General features: G+C 45.0%; 7 protein-coding genes across 7 annotated transcripts; 4 read left to right on the forward strand and 3 right to left on the reverse strand.

The window, feature by feature from the left end:
* Positions 1-1,912: 1,912 nt before the first annotated feature.
* Positions 1,913-2,638, forward strand: EDB93DRAFT_1085123 (uncharacterized protein; the record flags this gene model as incomplete). The annotated part of the gene is made up of 1 exon (XM_041445885.1): positions 1,913-2,638. One exon carries the CDS (start codon positions 1,913-1,915, stop codon positions 2,636-2,638), a length of 726 nt encoding a protein of 241 aa, XP_041307838.1.
* A 6,258-nt stretch (positions 2,639-8,896) lies between these two features.
* Positions 8,897-10,279, reverse strand: EDB93DRAFT_1103826 (uncharacterized protein; the record flags this gene model as incomplete). The annotated part of the gene is made up of 5 exons (XM_041447348.1): positions 8,897-8,904; positions 9,032-9,040; positions 9,100-9,643; positions 9,782-10,008; positions 10,078-10,279. 5 exons carry the CDS (start codon positions 10,277-10,279, stop codon positions 8,897-8,899), a joined length of 990 nt encoding a protein of 329 aa, XP_041307839.1.
* Positions 10,280-10,733: 454 nt separating this feature from the next.
* EDB93DRAFT_1250223 (uncharacterized protein) lies at positions 10,734-11,036 on the forward strand (the record flags this gene model as incomplete). The annotated part of the gene is made up of 2 exons (XM_041452977.1): positions 10,734-10,886; positions 10,935-11,036. The coding sequence occupies 2 exons, from the start codon at positions 10,734-10,736 to the stop codon at positions 11,034-11,036; spliced, it is 255 nt and encodes an 84-aa protein (XP_041307840.1).
* A 452-nt stretch (positions 11,037-11,488) lies between these two features.
* Positions 11,489-11,998, reverse strand: EDB93DRAFT_1250224 (uncharacterized protein; the record flags this gene model as incomplete). The annotated part of the gene is made up of 1 exon (XM_041452978.1): positions 11,489-11,998. One exon carries the CDS (start codon positions 11,996-11,998, stop codon positions 11,489-11,491), a length of 510 nt encoding a protein of 169 aa, XP_041307841.1.
* A 145-nt stretch (positions 11,999-12,143) lies between these two features.
* On the reverse strand, positions 12,144-13,774 carry EDB93DRAFT_1250225 (uncharacterized protein; the record flags this gene model as incomplete). Its single annotated transcript, XM_041452979.1, has 5 exons — positions 12,144-12,643; positions 12,699-12,887; positions 12,958-13,075; positions 13,128-13,418; positions 13,466-13,774. The coding sequence occupies 5 exons, from the start codon at positions 13,772-13,774 to the stop codon at positions 12,144-12,146; spliced, it is 1,407 nt and encodes a 468-aa protein (XP_041307842.1).
* A 700-nt stretch (positions 13,775-14,474) lies between these two features.
* Positions 14,475-18,768, forward strand: EDB93DRAFT_1240507 (uncharacterized protein; the record flags this gene model as incomplete). Its single annotated transcript, XM_041451767.1, has 11 exons — positions 14,475-14,492; positions 14,676-15,347; positions 15,403-15,705; positions 15,763-15,898; positions 16,021-16,176; positions 17,155-17,321; positions 17,453-17,643; positions 17,727-18,027; positions 18,084-18,573; positions 18,634-18,688; positions 18,717-18,768. 11 exons carry the CDS (start codon positions 14,475-14,477, stop codon positions 18,766-18,768), a joined length of 2,541 nt encoding a protein of 846 aa, XP_041307843.1.
* Positions 18,769-19,130: 362 nt separating this feature from the next.
* Positions 19,131-20,096, forward strand: EDB93DRAFT_1250228 (uncharacterized protein; the record flags this gene model as incomplete). Its single annotated transcript, XM_041452980.1, has 3 exons — positions 19,131-19,337; positions 19,413-19,739; positions 19,806-20,096. The coding sequence occupies 3 exons, from the start codon at positions 19,131-19,133 to the stop codon at positions 20,094-20,096; spliced, it is 825 nt and encodes a 274-aa protein (XP_041307844.1).
* Positions 20,097-20,104: the final 8 nt, after the last annotated feature.

Here is a 20,104-nt window from a genome sequence, read left to right on the forward strand (position 1 = left end):
GTGAATGTGTGTACCCAAGCCAAACGGATGGGCCGGGGGTATATAGTATAGATGGTTTTCTGCATCAGCCGAGTCACGAGACTGACACAGAATTGAGTCTACGCGTGAGTAAGCAAAGTGGCGCTGTCCTGCATGATGTGGGAATCATGCATGGACATGAATACTAGGTGACCCTCAAAAGACAAAGTCTGTTAGCTTAGTCCTCAGACTAGTCAACCCATACCTTGGTTTCAAACCATGGTTCATATTTCCAGTTTTCCCCAAGTTTCATGATCTGAATACGTTTTGACGGAAAAAGTCTAATGTGAGATGGGAATCACATTTAGACCTAGTTGATGTGAGAAGAGAAATGGAGGTTAAGGTATAGCCTTGCCTTTGGCTTATTCACTTTGGCTAGAGAAAACCATAGAGAAAAGTACAAAGCCTATAAAAAACCTATCCAAAAAGACCGTGTTTCAATTCCTGCCAACTGTATTATTTTGACTGCGTTTCAATTCCTGCCAACTGCATTATTTTTTTTGACTGTGTTTCAATTCCTGCCAACTGTCTTATTTTTGCTACCTACTTTTCTCTAGTGTTTCTTTACTTTACTTTTTCATTAGGATGCTTTGACTCACCTGACACTTCATAAAATTGTACCCATAGGGTATGATGTCATTATGATGTCATAAGACTCCACAGATACTCCTGCAGGTATTCTGTTGAAAGATATTATGTCATCAAGCTCTAGATTATTCTACTCTACAATGACATCATCCATGATGTCATTTCCTTCTAGAATATTCTGCTCCACAATGACTCACTCTGACTCACTCATAGAAGGTTCTGGAATCTTTTGCTCCACAATGATGTCACTCTTGATGTCATTATGATGTCATTACTCCACATTCCAGAATGTTCTGCTCCACAATGATGTCATAGCTCCATCTTTCACTTGTATTTTAATCTTTTATTGGGTTTGACCCAATATTTTGATTGGTCCTCCTTATTTTTTATTATTTGTGAACCTAGGTTACTTTCCCACACAAAATGTATATAAGGAGAGCCCATTCTCCCCCAAAAAAAATATGATCTCTCATTTGTAGCAATCTGCCTCTCAGATATTTCACTTGCAAAGTTAGTCCCTTTGAAGTGAGACAAGTGCAGGGAAAAGAATTCCCTTGAGATTATAAGTTTCTTACCTTAGAAACTTATTAGTGCCATAGACCAAGCGTTCTTGGTCATATATATTGTCTTTGAGACCCCTTTGTCTCATTGCTCTGTGCCCTTTGACTAAGCGATCTTAGTCATCTATCATATTGTTGAGACCATGTCTCACTAGTAGTCCCATAGACCAAGTGATCTTGGTCAAGTTATAGTCCCCTTTTTTCAAGCAATCTTGAACATATATTGTATATTTGAGACCATTGTTTCACAGTCAGGTGTCCATAGACCAAGTGATCTTGGTCATATTTCATATATTTGAGACCACGTCTCACTAGTTCCAGTATCCAAGTCCAGAGCCTAGAAGGAGATTTCCTAGGCAAATACATTCCAGAAACCGAATTATGTGTCTAGAAGCTTATTCCTAGACAAGAGATTTGAGTTTCAATAAAGAAAAGTAAAGCTCCGGCTAGGTTGATCTTGACAAAGATTAGTTTAGCGAGCCTCCCAAGAACTCACACATTATCTACCACGAAATAGGAAAAGTCATAGACCGTGTTAATCGAGGACTGGCAAGCAGTCTTATCCAAAGTGTAATTGTGGTGTCATTACATTTACACGACTTTATATAAGACCCTCGGTTATTAAGACAGCGCAACACCTCTTGTCCCGGTTCGCAACAGCAGACAAGTATCAGTCACTCGTTATTAAGTCTCTCGTATTATCTACGCTAAATTTTCGTTGTTCCTTGCATTATTATCTATTTGTAATGCCTATCATCGCAGAAGACCCCAACTTAGCCGTTCCACCAGACTTCGAGTCGGAAGAATACACTCTAGCTCGTGCTCAGCTCATTAACGAAACGACGAATGACCAGCAGGCCGCCAAAATATTGGAAAACCTGTGGCATATCCAAAACAATGCAGACAGACGTTGGTGGTCAGCCAGGATTTGTGAGGAAGCTGAAGGAGCCGAAGAAGAGCGCAGACATATCGCAGAAGAGGAAGCACAGTGGCAACAAACACTCCTTACCAAGCAAGAAGCTGCTGTTTTAGAAGAATGGAAAAAGAACAAATCCAAGTACGCACCAATCCGCAACGCTGAAGTTCCGTCCAACCTGATCATCCTTCCATGTCAATATGCCATCCGGAAAATGAAATCAGGCAACTACTGCGAACTCTTCTACTTCACGAACAGCAGCTTAGAAGAAGCTTCTCGGAACACCTTTACAGCTGATGAAGACGCCCTAATAATGCTACCTACTGCTGATGGAATGCACAAGTGGATTCCGGCCGGTGCCGCTCGAGATCCCAAAGCGCAGATAGTAAAGGATGAGAACCTTACTTGGGAGCAATTTAACGAAGCAGCGCCTCGAATGATTGTACTAATGAAAGAAAATGACTGGCCAGATGATAGGGTAGCCATGCACGTCTCATTTTGGTCCGCGTTACAAAACCATCGCTGGAGACATGATTTCGACACTCATAAACAGTGAGCGCTGTTGCTATACCAAGCCCAACAGCGGTGACACTGGCATCTTTCAGTAGGCAGTTCGAACAGCTGGAGCCTAGCTAAGATCAATCAAGATCTGTTAGACGAGGCCTGAGAGATGATCTTCAACCAATTTCGAATGCAACAATTAGCTATTCAGGTGCGTCTCCCCTTCACCATTAAAAATCGAACACAAAACTAAAGAATTCATCATTCCTATCATTTATCCTGCGATCACCGCAACCTGCACAAACCCTTTGGCATAACGTCCAAACATCCTCACCTTGTGGACATAATGTTCCACCCCACTCTTTGCATTACAAAATGACCAATCACGGTCAACCATATCACACCCTTTCGGGTTTTCAAACGCTCCGCCAATCATGGCACATTTCTTCGAAACACTTGTTCGCTCTTGCATTACGGCCATCATGTGCCAGGTTACATCCAATGCACAACCACAAGCCGTGCTGGCAGTGTCGACATCCAAGAGCAATCAGCATCACGCATGCTCATTTAGTTCGCAGAAGCGCTCCCCGCCATCCTCTCCAGACAACAGGTTCAACAAAAGGCCTAAAACCTTTCGAGACCCCAGCGTCCCGCTCCCAGTTTGCGCTGTTTGCCTCGGCCGAAACTCTCACCATGTCATTGATTGCTCTGCAACCCTCACTTGGGATCGAAAATACGACACCATCGCCGAACACATTCACAAAGCGCTCTGGACCAGAGCTGGTAAACAACTATGCACTGCCTGGCAACGAGAAGGAGGATGCAACAGCACCACGCACAACAATCGTCACATATGCTCCGGATGTGGCACCATCACTCATGGAGCTTCAAAGTGCCCTAGAGCACAGGAAGCTTAATCCCATCACTCCATACAAAGCCGATGCTTGGTACAGAGAGTTGAAGAATGCTAACCTCTTAGCACGCTTCGCTAAAGTTCCTGAAGGTATCTGTTCCGGTTTCATTCTAAATTTCCCTATGATACATAACACCCAATCCCCTGCTAATAGTCAATCTGTTATTACTTACAAGGACCAGTTTGACGCCAGTATAAAATAAGAAATCCAAAAATCTCATTACATAGGACCTTTTCCCGCTCTTTTACTTACAAATCTTATAGGACCTTTTCAAACTTCCCCGCTATCAATCATTCCAAAGCCTGGTAAACCAGGAAAGTTTTGATTAATTCAGATTTTTTCATTTCCTTGCTCTCCCGACACCCTATTCCACAACCCATCTGTTAATTCACATATTAATGCTAGCGACTTCCCTATGACTTGGGGAAAGTTTTCCGTTATTTACTTATTAATTTCGAGACTTCCTCTAGGATCAGAAGCAGCCACTCGAGACGTAGCGGAGGCATATCGCACTGTCCCTCTACACCCTTCCCAATGGCCTGCCGCAGTAGTACGCACCTCGAACACCGAGTTCTGTGTGGACACCTGTACAGCATTTGGAGCCACCCCTTCTGCAGGCACTTATGGGCACGTTGCAGATGCAGGCGCAGAAATCTTCCGCAACCAAGGCTTAGGTCCCTTAGATAAATGGGTCGACGATCATATATTCTTTAGGATCTGTAAGGAGTTCTTAGATGAATATAATCACAACCGAGCAGAATGGCATTGTGACCTTCTTAAGCGAGGCATGCACCAAACGGGCAGTTGCCTTTGGTATGGTGGTTGTATTTTCAATGATGGATCAATAGAAGAATTTAATGAGGACTGTTCCAAACCCATTAAAGACTTCTCCAGCTCTTCACCTAGATCTGAACATGATGCACTCTTCTGTTACAACCTCCAAGATATAGATGACTCGTCCTCAGATCTAGGAATTTTTTGGCAAATTACCAAAGATCAACCTTTCGCTTCCTCAACCATTTACATTGGTTTTCTATGGGACATCTATCACCGCACGGTCTCACTTAGCCAATCGAAAGTCGAGAAATATCTCATGGCCATTCACACATAGAGAAGGAAGCCTACACACGTGTTGCAAGAAGCCCTCGAACTCTATGGTAAACTAATGCATGCGTGTGCAGCAGCCAAAAGAGGAAGAGCATACCTTACCAGCCTGGAAAGATCAATCACCGTCCTTCAGAAGAAGCCACACCTTCCTCATCGCCCCGACAAAGAACTTGAACCGGACCTCACATGGTGGTCAAATCTCCTGCAATCTGGTGGTGTCTCTCGTCCAATATACCCACCAGCAACCTTTTCAATCCCTTTAGACGCTAGCTCAGGCATAGGCATAGGCATAGTCATAGGTAACAGGTGGAGAGCCTGGAGACTAGTCCCTGGCTGGCAGACCACGGGAAATGGAAAACGAGACATCGCATGGGCAGAAGCCGTTGGTTTCGAGCTCTTGGTCTACACACTCACTGCTCTCCCTAACATTAGCAACCACATCACTGTCTATGGTGACAACACCAGTGTCGTTGAAGGATGGTGGAAAGGAAGTAACCGAAACAAAGTCGTCAATGAAGTTTTCAAACGCATCCATGAATTCCTTCACAATCTACCCAGACATTGCATCATCCGTACAGAATATGTCATTAGTGCAGCCAACCCCGCAGACGATCCATCCAGAGGGAAATATGGACCAGAGCACCTTCCATTACCTCCCACCTGCATTCCCAATGAAATCAAACACCTCGTCATCAATGCTACGGCCCCTCTGTCTCCAACAGAATTCCGACTATTCCAAAATGGGCAGTACTCCACTCCTGCCGCAAAAGTCATCAACAGAACACTTGTGCGGCAGCAAGCGTTCGAAAGAGCCAGAGCTTCCCACACCGAAGAGGACCAAATCATCTTCAACACTCTATCACAATAACCCCAAAGCTGGCATCACCTACACTCGTTTCAGTGCACCGCTCCCTTCTTCTCGCACTTTAGTACCAAACAACCCTTCCCCTTTGCGCTACAAGACAGGATTAGTTCCCATGCCATCTCCATTAAGACCACATTGCTTAGCAAGGGACAGATTGCGGAAGTGGTTCCCAGCAGGAGAGAGCGCACACCTACCTTCGTCAACAACATCCAGAACCCAAGATATCAGTATATCTGACGAACAGTTGGATCACATACTAGAAGTAATAGGGTCATCCTGGGCAATGTCCACCAAGGAAACGTACGGAGCTGGGCTCCTAGTTTTTCACGTCTATTGTGATTCGCTAAACATATCAGAAGATCAACACTGTCCAATATCTCCCACTCTCCTACTCGCCTTCTTATTGAGTTGTGCTGGTTCATACTCGGGTACAGCCTTAGCTAACTATGCTGCTGGTCTTAAAGCCTGGCATCTTTTGCATGGACGTCCATGGTTAGTCGACGCCAGAGAACTGAAAGCCATACTTGACGGAGCTACTGCCTTAGCCCCAGCTACATCCAAACATTCCAAACGACTCCCATTTACTATCGAAATCTTGTGTATAATCCGTACAAACATCGACATCAATAACCCGCTAGACGCGGCTGTTTTCGCATGCATAACTACTACATTCTACTCTATTGCTAGACTCGGAGAGTTCACTGTTCCAGCCATCAAAGCTTTCAATCCATCCAAGCACATAACACATGAAAACTGTTGTAGAAACTGTCAATCGCAATAATCTGCCCGTCACAAAATTTCGGATCCCAAGCACCAAGACATCACCTATAGAAGGGGAAGACGCTTACTGGTCAGCTCAAGATGGTCCTTCAGACCCAAAAACAGCGCTTGAAAACCATCTTCGCGTGAATCAAGGCAATGGCAAGGAGCACCTCTTCACATGGAAACACCCCAAGGGCATCAGACCGCTCTCGAAACCGCAACTAGCAAAGAGACTCAGTTCTATTGCACGAACTGCGAATCTCGCAGACCTCAAAGGCCACGGTCTCAGAATAGGCAGAACGCTCGAGTATTTGTTGAGAGGAGTTCCATTTGATGTCATCAAATCTATGGGCAGGTGGTCAAGTGATGCTTTCACGTTGTACCTACATGAACATGTGGTAATCATCGCACCTTACATTCAATCATCTCCCGTGCTCGAACCGTTTACCCGTCACACAATGCCACCGGTACGGTAAACGCTAATAGTGAGTGCTTCTCCTACTCATCCTAGGGTGTCAAGCTTCGCTATTTGCATCATAGCACTCCTACTCTTATGGGATCACAGCTCACCTTGAAACCCTTAGGTTCGTGCGCATGCACCGGGCCAAAAAGCCCTTCGGGCCTTTGCCCAAAAACCTTCACTACATCAATCAGTTTTTGCATTGTGCTACGTGTACCTAGTTACCTCAAACATATCTTCAACATCCCGATAAACTTCAAGCGTCGAAGGCATAGATGGTAGTGTAGGAATGTGCTAGGATATAGGACATTATGAATAGTGAATCCAGTTTACAATGGAGACAGGTGGGCTGGATGAATGTGTGTACCTAAGGCAAACAGATGGGCCGGGTATATGAGTGGGCCTAGTGAATGTGAGTACCCGAGGCAAACAGATGGGCCGAGGGAATATAGTATACACAATTGTATAGGAATGTACTAGTATATAGGACATAATGAATGGTGATTCTAGTTTACGATGAAGACGAGTGGGCCGAGTGAATGTGTGTACCTGAGGCAAACAGATGGGCCGAGGGAATATAGTATATACAATGGTATAGGAATGTACTAGTATATAGGACACAATGGATGGTACATCCGGTGTAAAGAGTAAATCTCTGCTGGGCTCAGCAGAAATTGTACTACCTAGTCAACAATGTTTAGGTAGATCTTAGTACAACCTACGCTGCTATACTTGCAGAGCAAGTGCGTTCGATCCTAAAGGGATTGCTAATTGGTATTAGTAGTAAAAATGCGTCAGTAATGCAAAGCACAGAATGTCCGATGATGTGAAATGATGTCTGAAGGTGATCCAATGATGTCCGAAGGTACTTATCCAATGTCTGAAGCCAAAGTGCAATGTCCGAGATGTTGGACTTTTGGACTTCACGATAATAGGTCGGAAACTTTATAACGAGTGTTGGATTGCGAGCAGTATGCGCGAGTATAACGAGTGATGGAGTATGACGGTGAACGAATGGTATTATTTCGCAATTGCAACTGAGAACTATGAGAATATTCTGGGTGATCCCCAGAGTCGGGAAATGACTCCTAACTACTGGATCATAATTGCTACATGTCACTACAGAGTATTTAAGTAAGTACATAGAAATTCGGAATACTACAGGCGAAGATAGTAGCAATATATTTTGGGTCCGATGTCCTATGTAATAAGACACGAGGTACTGCAGACATGTAATAATGTGGTCTGAATGTCAGAAAATGTGCACGGGAATAACTATGCATCTAGTGAGGCTAGTTCAGATGGACAGGACACGGGATGGACAAGTGCGTGCAAAGTGCGATTGGCTGATGCGATGTCCGAAGGTCCGATGCGCTGGATCCGATATGGAGTGGCTCGGACATGTGCGAAAGTGCGTCGGACATGTGTGCATATGTTTCAGGTGTTGACATGAGTATAAAAATATGTGGTTCCAAGCCCAACACCGCGACCGTCGCAGCACCGGGAAATAATGCATCCGGTGCATCTAGCATTAGGTAAATGGATGACCCGGTAGGTATATATGAAGGTACATATATTATCCGGTAGGTAGGTGTATAATCCAGTGGGTAGGTATATAACCCGGTAGGTAGGTATATAATCTGGTGGTTAGGTATATCAACCGGTGGGCATATTATCTGGTGGGCATATAATCCGGTGGGTAGGTATATTAATCCAGTGGGTATATAATCAGGTAGGTATATAATCAGGTAGTATAATCAGGAGTAGGTATATAATCTAGTGGGTAGGTATAAAATCCGGTAGGTAGGTATGAAATCCAGCAAGTATATAATGTGGTAGGTATATAATCCGGTGGGCACAGTATCCAGTAGGTAAGTATATGGTCCGGTGGGTATATGATCCAGTAGGTAGGTATAGCAATCTGGTGGGTATAAAATCTGGTTGGTAGGTATAAAATCCGGTGTATATAATCCGGGAGGCATAAAATTTGGTGGGTGTATTATCCGGTGGGTATATACCCCGGTAGGTATATAATCCAGTCATATAATACAGTGGGTATATAATCTGGAAGGTACATAATCTGGTCAGTATGTATATACGCCAGTTGGAAAAATATCTGGTATGTAAATCATCCTGTGGGTATATCATCCGGAAGGTAGGTGTATTATCCGGTAAGATCTCATACAATCCACCATGGTATTGGACTCATAGTCCTATAAACATTGAAAGAACAACACATGTCCACCGGTATAAACCATAAGTAAAAATGAAAAGAAATTATGTATACTACCATTACTTGGGCCAATTACCAGAGGTGTTCTTAGCATGCCTGGCACTCACTGACTGACCCTGTTGGTGTGATTGAGGTGCAAATGACCGGTTTGGCAAAGGAGCTGAGATGGACTGACCATCAGCCGGCACATTTGATGGCCCGGTGACCAGCATGTGAAGGGTTGTAGTAGAAGGCATAGATGCCATTGGGACAGTGGGAGGTGGTACCAGAAATGCACCAACCGGATGAATGGGTGGACCGGATTCCCCCATGGTGGGCACAGGATTCATGGTGGAGGTAGAGGTAGATGCAAATGCCGGTGCCGGCTCGTTTCTTGTGACCGGTGAGCCATCGCCAATAGGGCATGCATTGGTCGAAAATACATCTGGAGTAAACACGTTATTGGTGACGGCATGACCTAAGGCACTGATGGAGCCAAACTCGGGGAATAAGGGAGTACTGGGAATGACAATGGGTGGTGGATTAAACGAAGGTGGAGTTGCGGCCGTCGCTGCAGTGGTCCTTGGGTTGTCCCTGAGGTACCGGGCAATGCTACCCATCTGAAAAGCCAAGTGATCCACCAGTCCCTTCTGGGTGTTCAATTCTTCTGTATAGTCAGCTTGCAGCCGGTCAATGCGATGGGACAGGTCATCATGAATCATGTCATCACGTGTGCAGAGCTGATCCATATCCATTTGGATTTGGGTCCACATGGTGTCCATGTCCAAATTAGTTAGAGGATGGGGACGTTGATGAGATTGAAGAGGTATGGAAGCAGTTGCAGGGGAGGGGGGTCGATGAGTTCAACCTGGATAGACAGGCGAGTACCGGATTTCGCCTGGTGTGTCAACAAAGGGCGCTGGAGGTAAGATACTGTCATCCATAGGTTTGATCCACCGGTCCACAGCAAATGTGTTTGGAGTTCCCTCAGGTGCTTCATCTGGGGCAGTACCGGGAAGACCAGTGATTGTCACTGCAGGAGCATCCATTTCAACATTGACATCCGGTTCCTCCAGGATGGGACTAGGCCGCTTAGCGTGAATGTCTGGAGGGATCAATTAGTAGAGACATGAGCGGACAATAAGAGACTTGCCTTTTTTTTTTGACTGCCTACCAGTCTTGCTCTTCCCAGTGGTCTTTGATCGAGTGGCGATGGGTGTGACTGGTGGGGTAGGTGTGGTGGTTGTACCTGTACCGGTGGTGATTGCGTCCAGCTGATTTGGCCAGATACACTTCATCCGCCACTTATTGCAAAGAGTGCAAGTATGGGCAACCACACCCCTTTTGGTCACCCAGCTCTCACATTCCAAGCTCATTGTCGTGCACCTCTTACATGGCAGTAGAGGCACACCAATGGGTTGCTATGGAGAATCAGTTTGTTCACCGGGTCAGGTAAATGATGGAAATTGAGTTCATGGCCGGGTGGAAATCCCATATCCAACACTTCTGGCCCTGGTTGACCTGTCATCTGGTCAGAAGTCATGATGATGTTTGCTGATTGCACCTTGGCTCCAATGTGTGAATCAACCACAGCTGGATAACATGAATTATAATGATGCCGGTTTGGTAATGGTGACATGACAACAATTGCATTCACACGATCAGAAATAAACACTATGCTGAATAGGGATCCGGTTCTTGAATTCTGTATTTGGTGATCTCCAAATTCACCCGGACATCCGGTAATTTTCACATTGCCCAAGTAACCATTGTTCCCTTCCGGATCTCTTCTCCAACCTAACCTGCCACCACCACCATCTTACTGCTAAAATGGCTTCCAACACCACCACCACTACTGCTGCTACTGCCAACCAGGCACTCATTGCCCTTCTTGACCGGCTGAATGAGCTAGTTGAACATGTCCTGCGGTCCAAGTCAGAAGAAGAGAAAATGGGATTGAGTCGAAGCATTGCTTCTCAATTGGTATGTTTCATGTTCTTTTATCTATTGTATGTATTGATACCCTCCAAGAATGATGCAATTCGTTCTTACTGGACAGTGGCTACCTACATCCCCCTTCACCTTCTGTCCATGGCCTTTGGACATGGGCTTTGGTGTCCATCTGGTTCATGATTTCCGGATCGGTCATGTAAGTTTCTTCATTGTTTGTTTGCACTGTTAAATGAGAATTCAGTAGACATTCAACCTGACAATGGACACTTGGACATGGGATTTGAGACTCTGAATCTGGTACATGTTCTGCCGGATCAGTCTTGTAGGTCATTCCATGCAATATCATATTTCTATTTACTAAAACTCAGTCATAGTGGGTGAACCGGAACCCATAGGATTTGTCATTCAGTGCGCTGTAGGCGATTTGTGCTTGGCAATACATTGGTTGGAGATGGAAAGGGCTCAGAGCACAATGTCACCGGAAGAATTGCTTGTCAGCCAGGATGTTCTTCATTCCAAAAATGTGTTGTTATTGGCATTTCAACTGATTTCAATATACCGACTGTCAACATGATGTATATACAGTCAATACTCTCCACCCCTTGTATAGTACATTCAATAAAGCTCAATGATTACTCCCTTTGCATGTAATTCACTTTATAAGACACCTTTGCAGTTCTGGTAGACCACTTTGGCTCAGGATTGTCAACTTGAGCTCCACCTCTTTTGGTTTTCTTGTTGGTGACCTTTGTGGTGCAGGCAGCCGTTGGTTTGGGCACAGGTATCTTCTGACTCATCTCCTTCCTCCGGACGGCTGATGCAGGACTGACTAAGCGACTTCCACAGGCATTGTTTGCAGGCAGTGGGGCTGTAGTATGATTACCGGATGATTCTACTGAAGGGGTGCCAGCATTGTCCCCCGGTGGTCTGTTGCACCTAATCACATTTGGTTTTGATTTCTTGACCGGTACACAGGAATCTCCCACCGAATGAGATTGGACAGCTCTGCCCCGCTTTCTGGTCGATTTCAGCTTGGAAGGGGGCAATTGGACTTCATCGTCTTCATTCCTATCCTCTTCTGCACTATTTGATTCCTGTTCCACCCTTACAGTCACCTTCCTGGATGACTTTCCGGTCGACATGGCAGGTGGTTTTTTACCCAGAAGAGATCAAACAGCTCTGTTCCTATCCTTGTCCTCACTATTTGACTTCTGTTCCATCCTTACTGGTCACCTTCCCGGATGACTTTCCAGTCGACGTGGTAGGGGGTTTTTTACCCAGAAGAGATCAAACAGCTCTGCCCCGTTTTCCAGTTGATTTCAGCTTGATAGGTGGTGATTGTACTTCTTCATTCCCTTTACCCTCACCCTCACCCTCACCTTCATCACCATCCTCACTCTCACTACTTGACTCCTGTGCCACCCTTCCGGTCCGCTTCCCAGATGACTTTCCGGTTGGCTTGCTGGTTGGTTTTGTCACTGGAACCCTAGTCTGCATTGTCGTTAGACTGCATATCCCGCTAGAGTCGCATGATGTGATTGTCTCCACTGGTTCTCTCATCTCCTTGTCATGGTCTTGCCAGCCTTTGAATTGAAACATTGGCTGAACCTTGTTCTTTTGTCTTTGATGCCAGTGCTCTAAGAGCCGGTCAGCTTCAAGCAACTGAAGCTTCAATGGGTCCTTGATTTTCCCTCCGGAAGGTAAAAACTTGGCCTCGATAAAATCTTCCTGAGCATCTCTCACTGCAGACCAAGGAACAGACACCTTTGGCTTTTGACTGCAAAACCCTGCAAAATATGTAGCTGCTTTATCAATGCTCCGTATATTTGATTTGACACTTACTATAGTGTTTTGTGAGGAATGTCCAGATAAGAGACTTTTTGTTCTCTAGGTTAAGTGGCTTAATATCCGGTATGACTGGAAGCCCATAGGTATCCACTTCCATGGGGAATTTCTCTTTATTTCTCCTTTGGTTCCTGCTCTCCTTTCCCTCCCCGTCCTCATTTCCATCCTCATCATCATTCCAGTCAACTGCTGGTTTTTATGACATGGTGTAAGTACTTGACCGGATCAACCAACATTGCACAAAACAGAAGCTCACCGAACTCTTCTCCAACAAAGGCATTCCACTCTGGTAACATGGGCTTCCAGTCCTTCGTATCTGTGAAACTATTGCCCTCCAACCTTTCATTGAAGTCTATTCTTATGACCGGGTCAGGCTATATTTACTGGTTGAGAGAATGAAAATGTCACTGACCCATTGATCCTCACTTCACCTTCCTCAGTTTTCCATGCTGACAATATGAATATCCTCATACCAGCCTGCCTCCATAACTGAGTCGCAAGATCCTTCATCATACCAGGAGCTTTCTTCTGAGCGAACTCAGCCTGGACATCTGTAGGAGGAGCCTTGCTAGACCATTCTATTGCAGTCTTATTTGCTTCCTCCAGCTGCTCTTCAGATAAACCGCTCATAATTGCATTGACCGCACCCTGGTAGTGTTTTATCATTTCCTTCCCTCCTGGCCTTGCTCCAGTCTTTTCAAGGATCTCCTTCTTGTACTGGTGTTCTATCACCAACCGGGCAGTCCATTTCTTACTGAACTTACTCTCTTTTTTGAGAGTCTTTTGAGCTCTCCGGTTATATAACCAGTCCCGGTACAGCTTAATACATCATGAGCATTTATCCCATTAGAGGATCGGCTGCTCACAGATTTCCTTTTCTTCAAAAGCTGGGCATCCATCTTAGGGGCTTGCATCTTGGCCTCTTTTATGACTGCCCTCAGAGTTGTTTTTCTATCCTTACCAGTGGCTTCCTTCCATTCTTCTAGGTGAGATTGTAAGACCAGCAGCTCTTCCTCAGTCAATTTCTGCTTGATCTTTTCAGGGCTGTGTACTGATGAGTTAGATCGGGCCATTGCAAAGCAGGTGTAGTCTTGGTAGAAGAAAGGATGCAGTATTTGGTCACAGTGGATTTCCACCATGCATCCGACAGTAAACTGAACAAGAGATTGTCTGCCAGCATAATTCGCTCAGGCTCAACATACCCTGTATTTCTGGTTCATAGGATTTAGAACTGTAAAACATACAAACATACACCAAGTTCATCATATAGTATACAGGCAGTATGCAGTCATACTCTCAAATATAGCATACAGCACAGGGAGACACATTGATACCGGAGGAAATCCATGGAAATTGGGATAATGGCAGGATTACGATGTGTTTGAGTAACCGACTCAGAAATGATACAACTTATGGTAATATCAGTTGCTCTGACCTGAATATATCCTAAATGGAGATGATGTTCTGAGATTTCTGATTACCTGATACGTCATTGACAAACAGGAACAGGAAATGTGGTAATCCAGTGATTCAAATCACTCAGAGGCTGGAGTTGAAGGAAGGTACAGTGTGAAGTCATATGCCTGCCGATCATCAAGCTTGAGTACATTCCCCAGCCCAACAATCATTTTAGGTGGTGGTATCAATCATGGCAAATGCTAAACAAAAGGGAATTGCATACACTCCTCCGATGAAGAAATGATTGCCTCAGCTATATAAACTCAAGAAGAAAACTACTGCCAGAGGATCTAGGTCCTCTTGGGTGAAAGATTCATGGTTCCTGAAAACAAAGTCAGTAACATCATCACCAACAAAATATTCCTCAAAGCAAACAGCCAGGTTCTCTCAGATGCTCCATGAGGGAGCTGACTTTGACTTTGACCAAGATGAGATCCCTCAGCCTAAATTACCAAAATCTCTGGCAAGCAAAAGTCCTTCTGATTTTTGTGGTCTGCATCTGACCAGATCATGTAGAGTCAGAATGAATATCTCTGGCAATGGAAGCGCGAGTTCAAGGACTACATAAATTTACTGATGGTCAGAGAAGCCCCTCCTCTGGACCAGCTTTGTGCAGTTTGCAAGAAGGATGGGGTTTATAAATGCCATGGCTGTTTCAACGAGCCCCTGTTTTGCATGGACTGCTGCAGAACCCAGCATCAAAGGCATCCATTCCATCGCATCAGTCAATGGACCAGATCATTTTTTCAAGAAACATCACTCATTAAAGTCGGCCTGCACATTCACCTTGCTCATGACAGCAACCCATGTCCAAGCAGCACTGAATATACATCCGACCTCTTTGATTGGTCAGATACTGATGAAAATATAGACTATGATGATTATCTGGAGGGAGCTTCCATTCCACTTGTCACAGACTCAGATCATCCAGCTATAACCATAGTGGACAAATCTGGTGTTCACTTCCTATCCATATGGTATTGCCACTGCCCCAGTGCTCTCGACCGGGATATGCAGCTCTTTCAAGCAGGCTTGTTTCCGGCATCTTTCACCAGACCAAAAACTGCATTCACATTCTCCATCTTGGATGATTTTCTGCTAGACAACCTTGAATGTGGTACTTCAGCCATGAATTACTACAGTAAGATGCGGAGGCTAACCTCAAGTATATTTCCATTGATGGTTCCGGTCAGTTTTCATTTTCTGTACCAATCATCCAGTCATTAAACAACAATATTTGCAGGATCGTTATAGAGAGCTCATGAGAACTGCCAGACAGTGGCGCCAATGCAAGCTCTACAAGTGGTGTGGGTTTGCCCACAAAGATGATCAGCCAAAGTCCAGTGAACTTGCCCTATTTTGTCTGGCATGTCCTCAACTGGGGATAAATTTGAACCTGTCAACCGGTACAGGCACTGAGCCCACCAACACCCCATCCTGGCTCTTCATCAGGACTTTAGTCATGGATGGTAACTTCAAAGCTGAGCACCTCTATCTGGTGAATCCATCTGATGAAGTATCATTGATGGACGGTCTCGCATTCATGGTTGGAGATGAAAGATACAAGAGCCATTTGCCTATTGCCTAAGACCATGTCCAAAAGTCAGATTGCAACAATCACCATGCAGTCAATCAAGCAAATGCCTTCCAGCAAAAGCTAGAGGCCACTGGGATAGGAGGATGTGCATGTGCACGGCATGGATGTTTTGTTCCACATTCCATGGTAGATTTTCATAAGGGTGAAAGGTGAATATGCATTACATCAAGTTACATGCATTTCCAGTCTTACTGATCTCACCCACAATAATCAGGCAGATGAACATGGTCTATGCCTTGAGTTAAGCACTAAACTACAATACAGATGGAATCTCCCATGTGATAACTTTCTATGACATTAATTGTCAGTATAATAAGTTTCTCAAGGACTGGATCGCATCCAGCATATATCTTTCGATCCCCATGGGCATGAATATCATTCCCGGTGTAAAGAGTAGATCTGGGCTGGGCTCTACTGTATGTGAGTCCCTAGTCCTGAGAGATGCGAGTATGCTTCATCCCAAGAGACAACCTAAGAACTACCTTGATAATGCAAGGGAAGTCTTATACAGTTAGAGAGTAGACAAGATATTGGAAGAAAACCTCTTTAATGTTCGTCTGTAGTTCCAAGACTACTTCCGAAGTACCAAGAAACTTGTCCGATGTGACCGAAGGTCATCCAAGGCTGCGAAAGTGTTGCCCAAAGTAGCGCGATGCCTTCCGAGGCTTGCGAAGGCTGTCCAAAGGTCTATATATGTCAGTGTGTCGATGTGTCGGTATGTCGGTGTGTCGAATAACAGTATAAGACTTTGTGCAGCGTCTGAAGTCCAGAATGATGCTAATCTATTGGGACTCGAGAATAAATGAAGTGCAAAATTGGTAGTGGTCTAGCCAAACAATCGTTCCGAATGAACAAGGATCAATTGCGCAGTTTACGATTATACCGAGGTGACTCTACTAATTACTATTTGAAGTACGGGAAGTGAAGTGCCCTATCAGTAGCCAGTGAGCAAGATTATATCCTACTTCTGTGAGAGGCCGGAATCCATAGGCAAAACTAGTAGTGAGATAAGCAAGTCGGAACCTATGTAATAAGCCGCGATGCGTGCAGGAATGCAAGTATACATGTAATAAGCCATGATGCGTACTGCTTATACGTATTCCGAGACTCCCAACAGGATGCCGATGGAATTGTTATCCGTGTAGCACTAAGACATAGTCAACATATAGTTAGAATAAAGGAAAACGCACCAGCGAAGTCAAAAGGACGAGGATAGGACATGGTATGGTAACTTGCGAGGTTCAGACAGGTCTCAGAACACAAGAACTGCCTGCGGAAGGTTCGGACAAGTGTGCGCAGCCTTCAGAAGGTCAAGGGAGGTTGGGGAATGGTATGAATGTAGGTGTTGGATTGCCTGGTTCCGAGCCCAGTGCCATGACCATCATTACACCGGAATAGATTTGTGGCATGTACATGGGCATCAGGACAGCTGCTATGTCCGGTATGCATCAAACTTTATCCATGGGACCGGAAGGATAGACAGAGAGATCATGGAAACAATCTGGGCATCTTTGAACATAATCTCTCCATCAGCCAGGGGCATGGGAACTCCGCATCGCAAAGAGGTATTGAATATCAGATGAATGATTCCAACTTCATGAAAATGATTCGCATAAGTAAGTTGCCAACCTCCGGATGCACAAATATGTTCCAGTGTCATACAATCCATTCCTGGCTCACTTGCCCTGCAGTGAAGTTTCTGTGCAGAAAGTTCAAAGAGGCTGCCAGGGGTGCTGAAGAAAGCAAACTCTCATTCCAAAACCTTAATGAGACAGCTCACCCTGACATGGTCCTTCTTTGGGAAGCAGAGGAGGCACTTGCTCAGGCGAACAGAATGGGTGATCCAACAGCCATGGACATTTATGAGGTCCGGTTGGAAAAGGGCAAGTGACAAATTCCACTAATATTCATCTGGGCCCAATCACATTCTGATTAATGTCCGGATGCCATTTATCTACAGCTCCAACTAGAAAGCAGCAGGATTTGCACCTGCTGGAGGCTCAAAATTGTCCTGATCATTTAGTCACCAATTCCATCAGTCGACGAGGAGCCGCCACATGGTTAGCAACTGGTCTTACCATAGAAGAATCCCAAATCGCTCTCTCTAGAGATGTCAAAAGGCTCGGAAAGCATCCTACAGATATTCAATTGCTGAGAGTAGCCCGACTCAGGGATAAGCTCCAAACTCGCATTTCAAGCTTTCTCAAGATGGCACCCACTTATCTTGGATTTGGAGTTGACGTCGATGAACCGGATCCTCCAGTAGACATGGTTCATAATTCCCTCGACAATTTTTCTGTGATTGTGATCCTAATCTGGATCTGGAGCCACACCATACCTCCCTATTTCAACCGGAGCTTACTGTCATACCTTTGCCTTCCAACCTCAGAATGGATAAATGCAATGCATTGGATCTCACCAATCTCATGAAAGAAGAAACTGCCCTCCATGAAGGCCAGGCCAATGACGCACTTCATGCAATTAGAGTTCATTTGGGAGACAAAGCTGTCATATTCCAGACTACCGTCCAGTCAGCTAAGTCACAAGCATCCTCCACCAGGGCATGGACTCAAGTTCGCTTGGTGGAAGCAGCAGTAAATCTCAATGCCAGAATATATTCAAAATGCCGCTCTCAACTAGCTAAACTCCCTGATCATGAGCTCCTGATGAAATATCTTCCGCTAAAAAAAGAACACCTCAAAGCAAGTGCTGCAGTAGCAGATCCAAATGCACGTGGTCAGAGGGATATCACTCTTCCATGGTTCTGGTCCATCAATGTTCAGGGTGATACATCCAGAAATGACTGGATGACAGAATGTGAGTTTCTACAACATCCGGTGATATCAGGTCATACCATCTCACATGCTCCGACAATAGTTTATCGGGTGAACTGGCTCCAGACAAAGGCACTGCACGATCATTGGAATGAAGAGTTCATCCTTGTTAAACATGAAATGCAGTGGGCCGTCAATTTCTTTAACCACAAGGCCAAGCAGTGGCGGGGTCACATGAATAATGCCACTTCCACCGGGCTGACCGGACATGCATGTTATGCTGCACGACAACAACACATATATCAAGAACTGGCTACACATGAAGCGGATTCCTTTCAAAAAATGATTCCAGTCATTCAGCCGGAAGGACCGGATGTCAGTTAGTTCATAGTACCGGTTCCCAGGTAAGCCAATATGTAATTATTTGGATGTGCAAACAACAAAAAATGCCTAGTGATTCAGCTGGATTTACCGGTTGCCGGTTAGTTTAGAGTACTGATTGGATTGCTCCCAGGTTAGCTAATATGTATTCATTTGGATGTTTGCAAACAATCCCACTTTCCCATTCTCTGACAACAACATTATCCTCATTCACTCTCCATGAACACCACTGGAACTTTGGTTGGCTCTGACCAAGTCATTGTGGCCTACTCAGATGGTGAGATCACCACTGGAGAGATTTCTCATGCTTTATTCTATGCCAATTGCTGCTTGTTGGCCATGCACCTGTATGTGGACAAGAGCTTTGCCACTGCAATCCCTGGATATGCAGAAACATTCCACATGCTCATGAAATGGGAAATGGAGGTAAGCATCTGGTTCTCCAGTAGTCCGGTCATCCTCATGTTCCCTTACACTCAAATATTGTCGCCTGGCATATAGACCTTTGTATCACCTTTTGTCAACATATCCTTCCTTAGCAGGTGCTCCACTGTCATCCCAAAACTTCTTCAAGATGTGCTTGCACTCATGGTTGTACATACATTGGCTGACTGGCAACCGGATGTGAATGAGTTTCTGAGGGATATCAAAGCCTTGGCTCTCTCTGTGGATTCCGCCGTATCTGATGAATATGACATTGCACATATGCCAGACTACTTCAATGCCTGGTGGAAGGAAAATCTGGCCACTTGTAGGGTGTCAGACATGTTGCCAAAGTCATGTGTGCAAGATGTGATGGAGTTGGTGAAGGGACATTTTTCAGAACTTGTGAGTCCATAATATTTACCTCCTACACTATATCCTCACTAAATCTGACATCTAACATCATAATAGCCTGATCATGTGGAGACTGGCCGCCTTCCATATATGCTCGCCCATGGACCGGTTCTTAACCCAGAGATGATCGGCTTGGCATCTCTTGAGCAGTGCCGTCAGACAACAATTGGGAGAGAGTTGTTGGAAATATTGCAGGAAAGGATGAGAAACTTTTTGCATTCCAGTAATAGGTTGGCCGGATTAGTTGGGCCTGTTGATCAACTGACTAGGGCTGTGGCATCCTCACAATCACTCATGGATCGGTTGAATTTAGATGACGGTGCATCCATATGGTCAAGCACTATTTGACGTTCAGA

Source organism: Suillus bovinus (assembly GCF_016758785.1).
Source record: "Suillus bovinus strain UH-Sbo-P2 chromosome Unknown EDB93scaffold_26, whole genome shotgun sequence".
NCBI classification, from domain to species: Eukaryota; Fungi; Basidiomycota; class Agaricomycetes; order Boletales; family Suillaceae; genus Suillus; species Suillus bovinus.